The sequence below is a fragment of the Cupressus sempervirens genome, chromosome 1 (assembly GCF_028749045.1).
Source record: "Cupressus sempervirens isolate cs-2001-9-10 chromosome 1, ASM2874904v1, whole genome shotgun sequence".
NCBI classification, from domain to species: Eukaryota; Viridiplantae; Streptophyta; class Pinopsida; order Cupressales; family Cupressaceae; genus Cupressus; species Cupressus sempervirens.
Window position 1 is genome coordinate 621,660,862 of NC_143118.1, and position 14,644 is coordinate 621,675,505.

Below are 14,644 nucleotides of genomic sequence, written 5' to 3' on the forward strand. Positions count from 1 at the left end.
AGTGTACCCCCCTCATTGTAAAAATCATCTTTTAACGTATGCAAGAAAGCTCTGTCAAACTTGTGCTAGCATATCTTTGATTGAGTAGTATCATCTTGGAAGAAAAGTGAATAAAAAGAAGCAATTGGATTCGAAGCTTTGACTAGAAGCAATTGTGATAGCACAAATAGCACAAATTGGAAGCTTTGACTGTAATTGTTGTCTGTTGTCTTTAATTCATGTTTTATTGTATGCTTAAATAATAGGGCAAAGTGAGTTAAGAAATAATCGGAGCTGAAGCTTTGATTAGGAGCTATTGTGGTGATACATAGACTAGAAGCTTTGACTGTAGCTTGTATTACCCTCTCAAATACACAAAAAATAGTTAGAATTTCTCTTCTTTTGAAAGCCTTTCTACTTGAGCAGTATAAGTTTTTCTTACTGAATAGATTAAAACTAAATATAAGTTATAGACTAGAAATCATCTACTTGTAGAAGTCTGTGTGCCCCAATGGTAATGATTTTTTTTATAAATTAGACAAACATGACTTGGAGCCAAAATAGTACGCTTTCAATTAGCCTTTGAGATGGTGTTGGTTTATTGGTATCTCCCAACTTCTTACTTACCTTGAGTTGATCCAAGGAACGGTGAGAAGGGGGAGTCTTCCCTTTAAGGTAGGAGATACTTTGTCTCATACGGTGTGGTTGGTCTACCTATTTTGTGTTTGAATTTGCACAACTGTTGCTTGCAAAATATCCACCCAACCACCTATTTTTCCCCTAGCTTGGTTTTAGCCCCATGTTCCATTAAGGAAATGTGATTGTTTTTGCCACATGATGGATCAAATAGATTTGTTGTGTAATCACCTCCAAAAGATTCCTAATGAATTTGTCTTATTCTTATTTTCTTTGCTATTGTTTTTGCCAAACTTTGCCCTGCGATCTATTTCACCCTCAGTGGCTGCATTTTGTAGCCTTGTATGCTTGTTCATTTGCATATTTTGTTTTAGATGCATTTTTCTATTAAATGTTATTGCAATGGTGATAGTATTAATGCATGTCAAGAAAGAAGAGTTGCAACAAATCTTTGAGTTATTTGTCTTTCTCACTTATTGAAAATACATTGTGTTTCAACAAGATCTATTTTTACATTTTTACTTATCTCAACTTTTCTCTTCTTATTACAGAGATGGATCAATGTAATTGGCGAGAAATTGGATACCACATTGTCAAAGGTTTTCTTTACAACAAGTACCTCACATGTAGAAAATAAATAATTAGAAATAAATACTTAAACAATAAAACAATTAGTTCCAATCTATGAATGTTGATGCATTTGAGAAACACATCCAATACATGCATTTCTTAGGTATAAAACAGTATCTAGTGTTAATTGAATGTATGATAGTTTTCTTGGTTAGCAATTAACGTTCCATCATTTAAATATGTTGCATCAAACTAGCATATCAAAATTTGTATCCATACATAGTGACATGGTGAATTGGTCTTTCATTGTTGTTTTATAGGTTTTGGTCTTTCACTATACTTTTGGTTGCACTATCATTGCAATGATATTTCTATAATGACATTTTTAGAAGATATTTTCTAAATTAATGGAACATTCTTTTCATATTCATTATAAGAACTTGTTTGTAAATTTTCATGACTTTATTAACGATTATGTTGGGATTATGGGACATTGAAAACATGAATCCAAGGTATAGAAAAAGTGGATTTTTCATCTAAATTTGTTCTTATCTAAAGACCAGTCAATTATCCTCTAAATGATTTTCTTGAGCCCCCCTATTTTTTTGGTCTCTTCATTTGCATTGATGAAGCTATATATAATCTTGGGGAATATAACATTTGAGTGCTTTTAAAGCTTATGTATTGCTGCAACTAGTAAAAGAGATTGAATATCTTCTTTTTCCATGTATGTAGCCAATTGGGGAACACAAAAACTTTATTTTTATGTGGGTGCAGTATTGTGTCTACTTAACTTGCTACAGTATATTGCTAAATTCGACTCTATTTTCTTAACAGTTGTCTATACAATGATGTTGGAGTTGACATGAACCATACTATGTGACTACAAAACTTTAGTCTAGAGCTAGTTGAAGATTTAGTTATTGTTCAATACATATTAGTTAATCAGTACTAGTTTTTGAGTCTAGTTTCATTTCTATTACTTAAAATGCATTTTTTGAAGATACTTTTCAATTTGATAAAAATAGTCCTTTCATGTACTTAGTATTAGAGTTAAATATCTCTATTTTAGTTTCTCTGTCTTCCGTAGATTTACTTATATTTCTAATGGTCACTCTTTTATGCTTCCATATTCTATCTCTGTTCAATATGGATTTTTTCTCTCTTTGGAATGATTCTATTTCTCTTTGTTCATATTTTACATATATATATATATATATATATATATATATATATATATATATATATATATATATATATATATATGATCTCTATTTGATATCACATTCATTATTTTACCATAGTATGGTATCTGAGATTTTTTTTTAAATAATAATTTTATTATTGAAATTTTTGAGCTATTTTTTGAAATAGGTTTTGAAAATCTTTAATTTCTTCATGAAATGTCAGACTCAAAATTTTCAACATCTTGTGCCTAGGTGTGTTCAAAATTTTTTTTGCAAGGATATTTTCTAAAATCCATCTAGGGTTTCTGTATTTTTTTTTCCTCTAGTTGGCTTTTTTCTTGTAACTCATGCATCATCTTCCTTTCCCCTGCCCATGCGACCAACTTCCTATAAAAAATGGTCATTTTTTGGCATTTGGGCCTACATTTGATGTTGTTTTGTTAGCCTGGTTTTTTGCAATTTCATGGCCTTCTTTTTGGGCATTTTCAACCTTTTTTTTTTGCACATGTTAGTAAAGGGCAATGTTTAGGGTATTTTAAACCCTTGTCTTTGATTTTTATCCAATAGTTTTGTTTCCACCACTTTTTGCAATCAAAGCTGTCATTTTTTTGATTTTTTTCAAAAAGCACTAGGGTTTCTTTCAAAACTCTCTTTTTTCATGTTGGTTTTTTTTTTTTTTGTACATTCATGGTGGAGTTTTGCATATCTCAAATGGGTCAGTCTCTATTTTTTTTGGGTGCATCATTTTCGAGCTAGCAAATTCAAAATCTAATTTCAAATCTTTCTAGGTTTTGCAAACTCTCTTCTAGGTGTCTTCATTTTTTTTGGGTCTTTCGTCAAATTTTCTCAAAGTTCATGCCTTTTCAGATATTCACATTTTTGGATAAAAAATGTGTCACGGCATCTCTTACCAATCTTCTTAGTCAATGATTGAACGGAAATAACTACTACTTGGAAGTAGAGAATGATGACGATCTTTGAGTATTGTCACCTTGAGGAGCTTATTCTGGGTATTGACACTTGTCCTACCATAGTCAATGCTACCACATACCATTATTTTAGAACATACAAAGCTGATTCCCTTGCAAATTTTTGTTTTGAAGTTAGATTGACCATTAAGGGAGGGTATTAGAGTTAAATCTCTTTATTTTGGTTTCTCTCTCTCCCATAGATTTACTTATATTTCTAATGGACACTCCTCTTCTATGTTTCCATATTCTCTCTCTATTCAATATGGAAACTTTCTCTTTCTCTCTTCAGAATGTTTCTATTTCTCTCTCTTTGTTCACCATAGAAACATTCTTGTGTATACTTGTATATATAGATTATCTATGAAATCTATTGTCATGTCCCCATTTTGGAGGCAATTTGATTTAATTAATTTAATTAATTAGGTTGTCCAAAATAATGAATATTTTATGAGGATGACTAATTAATTATTTTAATTAAATAAATAAATGGTATTAAGTTAATTATTTATAAAGTTATCAAATAAATAAATATTAAAAGGTAACTTTATATTTAATTAATTTAATAAAGTGACTTGAATTATAAAATATTTTATAAAGTCACTTAATAGATATAATAAAAAAATGTTCTAGAAGCTTCTGGAGAAAGTGGAGGAAAAAGAATAAATAGGCATCTCGGGCTTCATTCTAATCATCCAGATTTGTGTTGTTGATGTTGATGTTTGTTGATGTGCATTGTGGAGCCTAGGGTTTCTGCAATAGTCACAACTGGCCATTGAGAACGAAAACTCTCAATTGGTACGCAATTTTGAGGGTGTGAAATATCACTTGAATTATTGCAGCAAGGAGGAAGATACTTCAGTCTTCTATTTGTGTTACATTGAGAAAAAATATTTTTGCCCATTGAGAACGAAAACTCTCAATTGGTACGTGATTTTGAGGGTGTGAAATATCACTTGAATTATCGCAGCTAGGAGGAAGATACTTCAGTCTTCTATTTGTGCTACATTGAGGAAAAATATTTCAGTTTGAAAAGCACGTCGAAAAAGCAGTTCGAAAAAGCAGGCCGAAAAAACAGTTCGAAAAATCAGGCCAAAAAAGCAGTTCAAAAAAGCAGTTCGAAAAAGGTCGAAAAAGCAGTCCGAAAAAAAAAAGCAGGCCGAAAAAACAGAACCAAAAAAAGCAGGTCGAAAAAGCAGCTCCGAAAAAAGCAATCCAAAAAAGCAAAAACGAAAAAAAAGCAAATCCGAAAAAAGCAAGTGGAAAAAGCAGATCGGAAAAAAGAAAAGCAGAAGGGGCAGCATTGAAGGAAAATATTACAGCCATCCACAATCAGGTTTTTCACTTCTCATTTGGCATATTTTCTGGAAAATGTGAGTTTTCAGCTGAGTATAAAATATAGCTTCAGCACTTCATTATTTTACATTGTACTTGTCTTTGATTGCCATTTGGCATTATTGGTATCAAAGGGAGGCTAGGATTTTGCAATTGAAAGAGCATTGTAATTTTTAGACTATTTATATTGCAAACCTAGAGTTTGATAATCAGCTTATTAGTTTGCATGCCAATTGTTTGACAAAATGTCAATTGGCTGTAAGTTCTCTTTTTGGCATAAATAAAGTTATAATTTTGCATACTAAGTGTTTATATTAATGCCACTTGGTTGTAAGTGCATTAATGCCATCCTAGGTTGCATCCAAAGTATTTGTTATAATTACTAATTGCTGTAGCTGCATTTTGCAAGTAGTTTAAGTCACATATATGCATTGAATATTGCCAAAATTAGTTGCACATTCATATTAGGTCATTGTCTAGACAATCTAGAGTCTTTTGTAAGCATTCTCTTTGAGGCAAATCGAAACAAGAGTCATTGCAGCAATCTGAAAAGTTATATCAGTCATATGACCCCTTGTATGCAAAGTGTTTGACAAAATTCTTCGAGCCATCAATCAGCATTTTAAGGTCGGATTTGAGCAAGATCATTACAGTGGTATCAGAGTTTGCTTGCAAAGTGTTTGACGAAATGTCAAACAACTGAAGTATAAAGATTTTTGTTGTTTGAAGAATTTATAACCTGTTGGGGTTATTACATCTATTTAATAACACATTCATTATTTTACCGTAATACTTAGAACATAAGCATTTGTTCTTGGATTTCATAATTCTCCACAATTCTACTATGATTTAGGGAAGTTGATAGTATTAAAAAAAGGTCTAGATAAAGTGATATTTTTATATGTTGTAAGAATTTATAATTATAGTGGTATATGATTTAGGGAAGTTGATAGTATTAGAAAGAGGTCTAGATAAAGTGATAGTTTTATGTTTTGTAAGAAATTATAATATAGAATGATACATAGACTATTTGCTCAATTTTGGTTGGAACTTTTATTTGTATTTATTTAAGTAGGATTTATTTGCATTTATTGTGTGAAAAAATTTCTCTCTATAGTCCTGATTGCCTTAGAAAATATTCTTAAGCTCTCAGTCCTGAACTCTCAAATCACAGTCTTGAATTATTCAACAATGATGCCTAAGAGATGTGACAAATCTCTATCAATGTCTAGTGATCGTGAAAGGGTATAATTCTCGATCATATACTTAGAATCTTGCTTGACAACAATCTATATTGAGCACAACAAATCCCATATCTGTCTCCGAAAAGTGTCCTTACAAGATATGCATTCTTCAAATTTGTCAGCATTAGAACCGAAAACAAAACATAAAACCAAAAATTGTCGAAAATGCTTTTCATGCAGAACACCATTTGAAAGTGAGAAGTTTTGTTGAAAACACTTCTTATACCATCTCAAAGTGAGAAGTTGACTTGAGATGATGGAAGTTCCTCCATCCTCTGATACTACCAACCTCCAGACTAGTCTTAGTACTTCCTCATATGACAACTCTAATGAATCTTTTGGAGATCAGCTGTTGTGAAGGAAGCATCAATTTCATTAGTTTGAATGAGAATTTGGTGTGGAGCACTTAGTTTGCAAATTCATGTCTCATAAGTTATTTTGTGATGTAATAAGATGGTTTTGATCATGAGATCAACCATAGAGTCATTAAGGTCCAAATTGTAAGGGTAAAGAGCCTAAAGATGGTGTATAAACCTTGGTCCTCATTAGACCATTGGACCATAGTAGAATACCTAGTATAGATTATTTCATGTTAAAAAGTCCTTAGAAATGGTTTGGGTAAGTAAGTGAGTCATTTGGAAGGTCATAAGAGAAAAATTACCAAAGTTGATAAATTCTAACAACTATAAAACTACCAAAAATCTATTTTGAAAGTTGTCTACTTGTAGAAGTCACAACTTTCTATTCGTAGCTCAAAATCATGATCCGTCAAAATTTCTAGAAAGATCTTCTAAAGTTCTACGTTTAGATTATTGCAAAAAGTGCAAAATGTTGTGGAAGAAAAAATTACCAAAATTGTAAAAGTTGCTTGGTGAGTTGTAACTTCTTTCCCAACGATCGTAACCTTTCAAAAGTTGGTTTTGTTAGTTGGGAGAGGTCTATATAAAAAAAATTTAAACTTCCCACGTGCAGAGGAGAAAGATTGAATTTTCTATTTTTTCTTTGAATCAATAAAGAAACTACTAGATTTTGTCTCAAATTTGTTGTTTCTTGCATTTGTACAACATGGTGGGGATTGATGCATATGATCAATTAGTATGGTTAGATAGAGACTTGAATTAGCTTTCAATCGTGTTTGGTTTGGTTCAAATTGGTGATCATTAAAGCAAATTAGAGTTAATTTTGTTGAGACTGGTTGGAAACCCTACTCATAATCAGGGTTTCATACAAATGGGGTCCTAACTTGCATTTTCACGGCCACTTGGGAAAAGCATGCCAAGAAAATGTTCTATAAGATTTCAAAGGCTAGGGACAAGATATGGAAGGTTGATATTTTTGGTAGAGAGCCTTAGGTCAAATATCCCTATGAATTTAACCTTGAAATGTGCAAATTGTATTGTAGGATGAAATAGAATATTGAGGTGGCCAAGTAAAAGGTGGATTTGGTATGTGTGGAGGTGGATTATAAGATAAGATAAATATAGTAATGTCCAACAAGAGACTACAATACGAGTCTATGGGACTGGAAGCTTACAACCAATAAGATAGCACTAGATAGAACACCACACGGTGCCAATAAAAGAGAAAACAAAAACCTAGAAAATAAGAAGAAGAGAGTATGAGCCACCCCAAATAGGATTAGGGATCCTTTCTCGAAGGGAAGAAGGACAACAATGAATGAAATGGATGGGGGCAACTAGGGGCTCTGTTCTATCGCTGAGTGTTGTGGGAGGAGTGTCGCTAGCGAAGAGGAGCATTACGGGGTTTCATTGATCTGGAGTGGCCAGTGTTAGGTAAACTATATGGTCGCTTCGTACCTCAGGCAAGACATAAGGGCAAGAAGAAAGTCATGATAAGTTGTACCAGGGTATGTTTCGTGGGGGAAGATAACTGCAAAATGTGGTCGCAAAGTTGTATAGCTTCATGAAGATAGAGTGCAAGGCAACACTGGTTTGTGTACCTGAAGAAGTCTCTGAGAGCTCTGCACTCTCTAAACAAACAATATAATCTCCCTCTAATCTTGGTGTATATGGGGCATCTGAAAAGGAAATGGTTCTCAAATTTTGCCTCTGCCATGGTACAAAGTCTACAAACCCGATCCTCTCTAATGATATGGTGGTCAGTGTGAATTCAGAGTCGGTGAGAGCCCACCCCGAAGGAGCCAAGAGAGATGCATAGGACATGGTTCCATGGTCTATGTAAGTAGTCAGAGCGCCAAATGATCCCATCTTGAATATCCAAGAAGTGTTCAGCATAGAGTGCCATCCTCGGGCATAAACCCCTCGGAGGATCAACCTAAGTCTGGATAATATACTATCTATGGATATCGAGTCTGACATATCTATTCAACTCTTGTTGAGAATGGAGGAGGTGAGCTGGAGCGTCCAGTGAGAATTTGTAGGGAGGGAGATGGTTGATGTCTATCTAGACCAATCTTAGTAGGATAGTAGCTTGAGCATACCAACAATGGGCCTTAGAGGTAGGATCAGAGTCTATAATAATAACTAAAGAGCAGTATGCCAAGGGTATCTGTGTCGGCCTTCAGTAGAGTCCGCAAAGCCACAAAGGTGGTGGAGGAACCAAATCAAGTAAAAAATGGCCACTAATCTGAAAGGGTGGGCACCAAACTCAGCCAAAATAACATTGTGGAGGATGGATCTCTGGCATCTGATAATCCAATGTAGGAGCAAAATTTGGATACGCTTGATTGAGGCCCAATTTGAGTCTAATAGGGTAGGCCCCCATACCACTGAACCATAGAGTTTTGTGGGTCCGACTAAGGAATCCAGGAGGGATAACTTAGTTGAGCTGTCCTGGAAGTGATGTGTAAAGCACTGTCTCTCGAGCATGGCAAGGGAACCCAAGCCTTTGCAAATCTAAGGCTGAATGGATAGTCGTAAGCTGAAATGGGGCCTGGAAAACTTAACCCCAAGGTATGTGCAAGATGAAGCAATCTCAACTTATTTGACCCTGGAGGTGGAAATGGAGATGTGAGGTCTTTAGACCATTGAAGACCATAACACAGGTCTTCTCAAGGTTCACAACCAGTTGTCTCAAGTCACAAAAAGATGCAATTCTATCAAGGACCCTTTGAAGCCCCTCAGGAGAAGAAGTTAAAAGAGCCACATCATCAGCAAAAAGGAGGACGGAGATCAGAACCTAGTGTAGATGGTAGCCGTTGCCTAAGGATGAGGAGTCACTAGGAAAAGCCTCAAGCTCATCAATGTAGATCCTGAACAAGGTGGGTGAAAGTGGGCAACCTTGCTTCACCCCAATGGTGCTCTGGATAGTATTAGAGAGGACCTCAGGGGTCTTGAGTCTACCAACCACCTTCTCGTATGACCTCATGATCACTGTCGGTAAGATCTTGGAGATACCAATATCTCTAAGCCTCTAAAAAAGGGCCACATGGGGGATGGAGTCGAAGGCCTTACGAATGTCCACAGAACAACAATAGACTCTCATCTTGCACTGGCAGGCCTCCTCGATAATAGCTCACAGTGTGAAAATATGGTCCATGGTCTGGTAGTCTACCTAAAAGCCTACTTGGCCCTTGGCCCTACACCCTCTCATGTCAAGCTCTCCAAATAAATTGGTATTCAAAGTTGTGGCATAGAATTTGGAAAAAATATGCCCGATCATGATGGTCGTATAGTTGTCGGGGTTTGAAACCAACCTAGATTTATGGATCGGGTGGATAGCATGCATTGATGAAGAGTCTGGAAACCCAATACAAACTACTCTATTAAAGAGTGTAGAGAGGAAGAGACCCAAGATCGAGGTACCGAGCTTGAAGAGCTCAGCCTAAAAACCCTTCTCATCAGTTGTCCTATTGCATCTTATAAGTGTGATGACCTCATGTGACAATGGGGAGGTAGGGTGGGACGAGGAGCAAGCTGACTAGGGATGTCGTAAAGCATGGAAACATGGGTGGTGAGGGAGTGAAGGTCTGGGGTGGATGGGGGTTGGGAGCAACGGGGGAACATTGTGTGCCAAAACAACTTGGGACAATGAGTAAGTGTGTCGTAGAGGGACCTACATTATGAGGCAATGAATAACAACTTCTTATGGCGAAGGAAGCAATAGTAAGAGAGTCATAAGTCTATGAAAGAGGGGGAATGAGCATCGAAGGCCAAGCGCAAGGAGCAGTGGAAAGTTTTACAGGTGTCATCATACCATTGGTTCATGGGACAAGTATTTCGTCGTGCAGATCTGGAGGTGCGGGAAGAGGAGCGGTGGGGAATAGAGAGGAGAGAAGACTCCCAAATTGTGGAGTCAAGTAGGTGGAACATGGTGGACACCTGGTTGTGATCAGTAAAGTCATCTGAGTGGAGCAATCTTCTTAGATGGATGATGAAGAGGTCTTGGTCACTCTTATAAAAGCATAAATGGGTAGGGGAGCAAAGCGAAGCATCAGGTAGTGAGAGATGGGAGGTGGAGGGTGAGTAGAGGAAGAAGAAATGCAAACGAAAAGGCTGAGGAGGGCATGATCAGCCAGGAGGAGGCGAGAGATGGTAAAGCTATGGATGAGGTGGATGAGAGAAGCAAAATTTAGGATGTACTCAACCATGTTTGCACCTCCACTATGAGGCCAACAAGTAAAAGTCTCAGAGCCCAGGAAGTAGGAGAGGTCATTCAAGATCACCAGGTCAGAGGACTCACAAAGATGGCAAAGGTGGCGACCATAGCAGGAAAAAGGTCCATTGTGATTCTCAGATAGGCATTGAAGCCCCATACAAGTAGGATCTCTCTCCAAAGTACAAGTCAAGTCGGACCTATGGTCATGCTAAGGATTTTGAAAATCTCTAGTCTGTGCATTGAAGTACCCTAATATGATGATGCCTACAATAGTCCCGAACTTGGAGATGTAGTCATATAAGTCTGTAAAAGGGTCTCCATCCTCCACATTTTGAATGGTGTACGGTGAGGAAATCAGCAGAAAGTAGCAAACAACAATGAAGATATCTCTTTGACAGCAACTAGTACAGCCAATGTAGATCCACATAAATCGAGCGTAAGTGTCTGAATGAACCATCGAGATAGTGTTGAATAGGTCATCTCTAATCAAACATGCAACTCCACTAGAGCCATGCACACCACTAGAAACATAGACCTACTCTCTACAAACCAATAGCCACTGATATCCAGCATAGCTTGGGAGAGGCCATACAGGACTCTCATGTCTCAGTAACCACCAATAGATCAGCTGACCCAACTGTATCGTCTTGCCCAATTGTTAGCAACCAAACTTTCATTTGGTGTTGGCTTTTTGGGCTTGTCTCATATCCCAACCCTTAGGAGGTGAATCATGAATAACAACTTTGACATTCCTAATGACGGCCCATTTCCCATTAAGTCCTCAACCACGAGACTCCTAGAATGCTTTAGTTCAGCCACCTATGATTTCGTAAGATCTTCATCTAGAAAGATCTTAGTGGGAAGAGGAAAAAGCTTCCTCTTTTCCCTAAGAACCTGTAAGCAATTAGCTAGTGTGAGGAACTTGAGAAAAAGGGTGCCATTGCATCTAAACCAAGTCTTGTCGAGTGTAATATCTCAAATACCTAGTTGTGCCTTGAGAAATGAGTAGCCTACAGGGAGATGGCCAATGGAAGACGGAGGAAGACCTCTAACCCGTAGGTTGAGTTCCTTGACACGCCTAACACGGTCTTCTGCCAATTTATCTTAGACAATCTTCTCAACCTTGTAGCAAGATGTAGTGTTGGAGTTTTTGTGCGTGGAAACCTAAGATTTAATCTACTGCTCAAATTCTATCAAGAGAGATGTTTTCTTGTTAAGGATCTTGGTCTGCTTAATCCTACGACTTCCAATATCCCCAAAGTCTTCAACAATGGAGCTAATATCCTTTGTAATGTCTATTGTTTGGGTGGAAAAATACTTAGAGAGGTCATGGATGCACGAAGAATTAGTCACGACATGTTGATTAAGGTCATTTAGTGCCTTGGATAGGGAGTTCATAGTGTCCTGAAGAGTTTGGTTTGCATACTCGTGCCTCTGCAACTACTCTACAAGACCCTAGTAAATAGTAGATAGGAGAGAGTTGTGAGCTACATAGCCAGTCTTAAGTATTATCAAGTGTTCGATGATCTATTGGTATGCAGCTGGAGATGGAGCCAGATTGGGCAGGGGTTCCATGGTTCAGTACAATACTTGCAAAGCGACATCAAGAACTGTTTGAGTTACAGGAAGAAATGGTTAATTTTAGGCATTATGAAAAATAGTTGTCATGCTGACATAATAATGTCATATGTTGCTCAAGCATTCAGTCAAATAGTTCATCTACAACTTGTACTAATGATAGACCAATGGTTTCAAGTATCTAGTGGGTGTTGTGACTGTCGTGGGTTCTCTGCAATGAAAATGTACTAAACAGGTGTGAGGTTGTTATCAACAAGATATTGTTATATGTTCAACGACTCTGTTAGAGGCCCTACTCATTGCTTCCTATTGCACGCAACATAGGACCTTCTTGCTTGTTGTGCACGGTACTACACCTACACACAACACTGCCCTTGCACCTGCTCATGGCACCTATACCTGCCCTCGGCCCTAGTCAGGGCTTGACACCTATGAAGAAGTCTAACAACACAGGAGGAAATGGCTCACGGCCAACACATGACCTTCTTGCTCATGGTCAACATGGGAAGAAGACTTTAAAAAAATAGGTTCCTAAGAAGTTTGTTGATTCTATGCACCCATCTATTACCCTTTTCTTTGTAAACCAAGCCTAATTAGGCCTATTATGTTTGTGTGCAAAGTGTAGGTTAGGAGGTTTTGGAGTACAATCACAACCTAGGAGTTTGGAATCTTATAGAAAACCCAAAAGGGTATCCGAAATTGTGTTTTGTTTTTCTTGGTCACTTGGACAAGTTGTAAGCTATTCCCAAGTTTCCTATTAGGGTGACGTAATTGGGGCCACTAGTCTAATTGAGGCTTGGTGTGTTGTGGGCATCTAGGAGTCCAACAAGTGGTTATTCTCCATACAAATAGCCTAAGTAAGCCATCCCAATCATTACATTGAGTTTGTGGAAGGGTTTAGTAATATTTCTTCATTTTCCCCAAAAATAGGAAAAGAGTCCCTAAAGCCTAGAATTAGGTGAACTTTGATTTGAACCCTAGGAGTTTGTAGGAGTGTTGAGGGTGTGCAAAATATTTGATTGGATAGACTAGACCCTATTGAAGGTTTTTGCAAGCTTTGGATCGAAGAATCCACGTTTGAAGGCATATAGGTGGGAAAGCCCATAAAGCACAATTCTTGTTGTGTTGTATGCATCAGGTGGTATTGGAGGACAAGGAGATACTTGGAGTGATAAGATGTTAGAAAGAGAGGAAGAAGTGGTAGGGGAAGAGATTCTCTCAAGATTTACCAATGTTGAACTTGCCAAAATCATGAGGGAATAGATGGCAAGGAATAAGAAGATGGAAGCAAAGATAGAGAAGTTGAAGAAGATGAAAGGGAAAAGGAGTAAAGAGGACTTTGAGGAAGAAGGAGAGGAGGCTCCAAGGAAGGATAGAGAGGAAGTGCATGTAGATCAGAGATCACTCCATGAGGCCCTTGAAAGGGTAGCAAAGAGGGATTGTAAGGTAGATCTACCCATCCTGATTGGAAAGATGGATCCAAAGGGAGTTATTGACTGGTTGGGAGCATTGGTAACTATTTTGAGTGTATGACTAGTGATGTCATGTGCAGGCCCTTCCATGGAAACTTCGTCTAATGTGGAGGCTTCATCCTCTATAGCTAGGGGTTTTTCTCCCTTGCACAAGGATTTGGCTCTGAACCTACGTTGATGTTGCTCCAAAAATCTTTTGTGGTTGTTGGGATGCTAAGATTGGGACCTCTTATGCCCAAACTTTAAATGTTGGAGGAGTTGGGGCTGTCATAAGAAGGGTAGTTTCTAATCCCTTTCTTGATTGTAATTCTCTTCTGCTAAATTTAGATAAAGAATCTGTATCGCATATTGAGAAATTGATTGAGGCTCTTTCTGAGGACACTCTTATCTGTTAATTTAGAGGCCTCTAACCATCACTCTTGGGGCTTCATGCTTGGATCTCTAAGTAATGGGAACCACATATCACAAACTCAGTTCAAATCGTTCCCTTGGCTAAAGGTTTCTTCATAGCTAGATTTGATAATTTGAAGGATAGGAGGGTCATTCTTTGTAATCACTTTTTTACTTGGGAGAATTGTTTTCCTCTGATGGTTAGTTAAACTTTGGCACCAAGATTTTAACCTATCTTTTGAATCCTTTTCTATGATGCCTATCTAGATTCGTCTCCCTAGTCTTCCTCTATATCTTTGGTTTGATTTTCTCCTTGAGGAGGTGGGCGAGGCCTTAGAAGAATTTATAATGGGGGATTTTGATTCTTCCAATATCTTTCATTCTACCTATGCTTGTATTCTTGTTGACATAGATGCCTCTAAAGATGTTTCAGTGGAGATTAAACTTTTCTCTCTAATGGGATCTAGGATTCAATCACTAGATTATGAAGGTCTTATGTTTAGATGTAAAAAATATTTTTAAATGGGTCATGTGGCAGCAAAGTGTGATTTCAAAAGAGTTAATACCAAAAAGCCCTCTTCATGGTGAAGGGCACTTCTTTGCAACATTATACGTAGGTAAGACATTCTCTTAAGAGGAATAAAATCCTATAGATGCATCACAAGGTTCTTGTGGTTCGAATAAGGTGTATGGAAATGTTGATGTCT

General features: G+C 37.2%; 1 protein-coding gene across 4 annotated transcripts in view; it reads left to right on the plus strand.

Annotated features, from left to right (window-relative positions):
• CCB4 (cofactor assembly of complex C) overlaps nt 1-1,624 on the plus strand; it is a 232,252-nt gene extending 230,628 nt beyond the window's left edge. For all 4 annotated transcript variants that reach the window (XM_089832863.1, XM_089832886.1, XM_089832872.1 and 1 more), the window contains one exon: nt 1,167-1,624. In XM_089832863.1, coding sequence (XP_089688989.1) covers nt 1,167-1,256 — 90 coding nt within the window. In that variant the 3' untranslated portion in view covers nt 1,257-1,624. The remainder of the gene's footprint in view (nt 1-1,166) is intronic.
• Nucleotides 1,625-14,644: the final 13,020 nt, after the last annotated feature.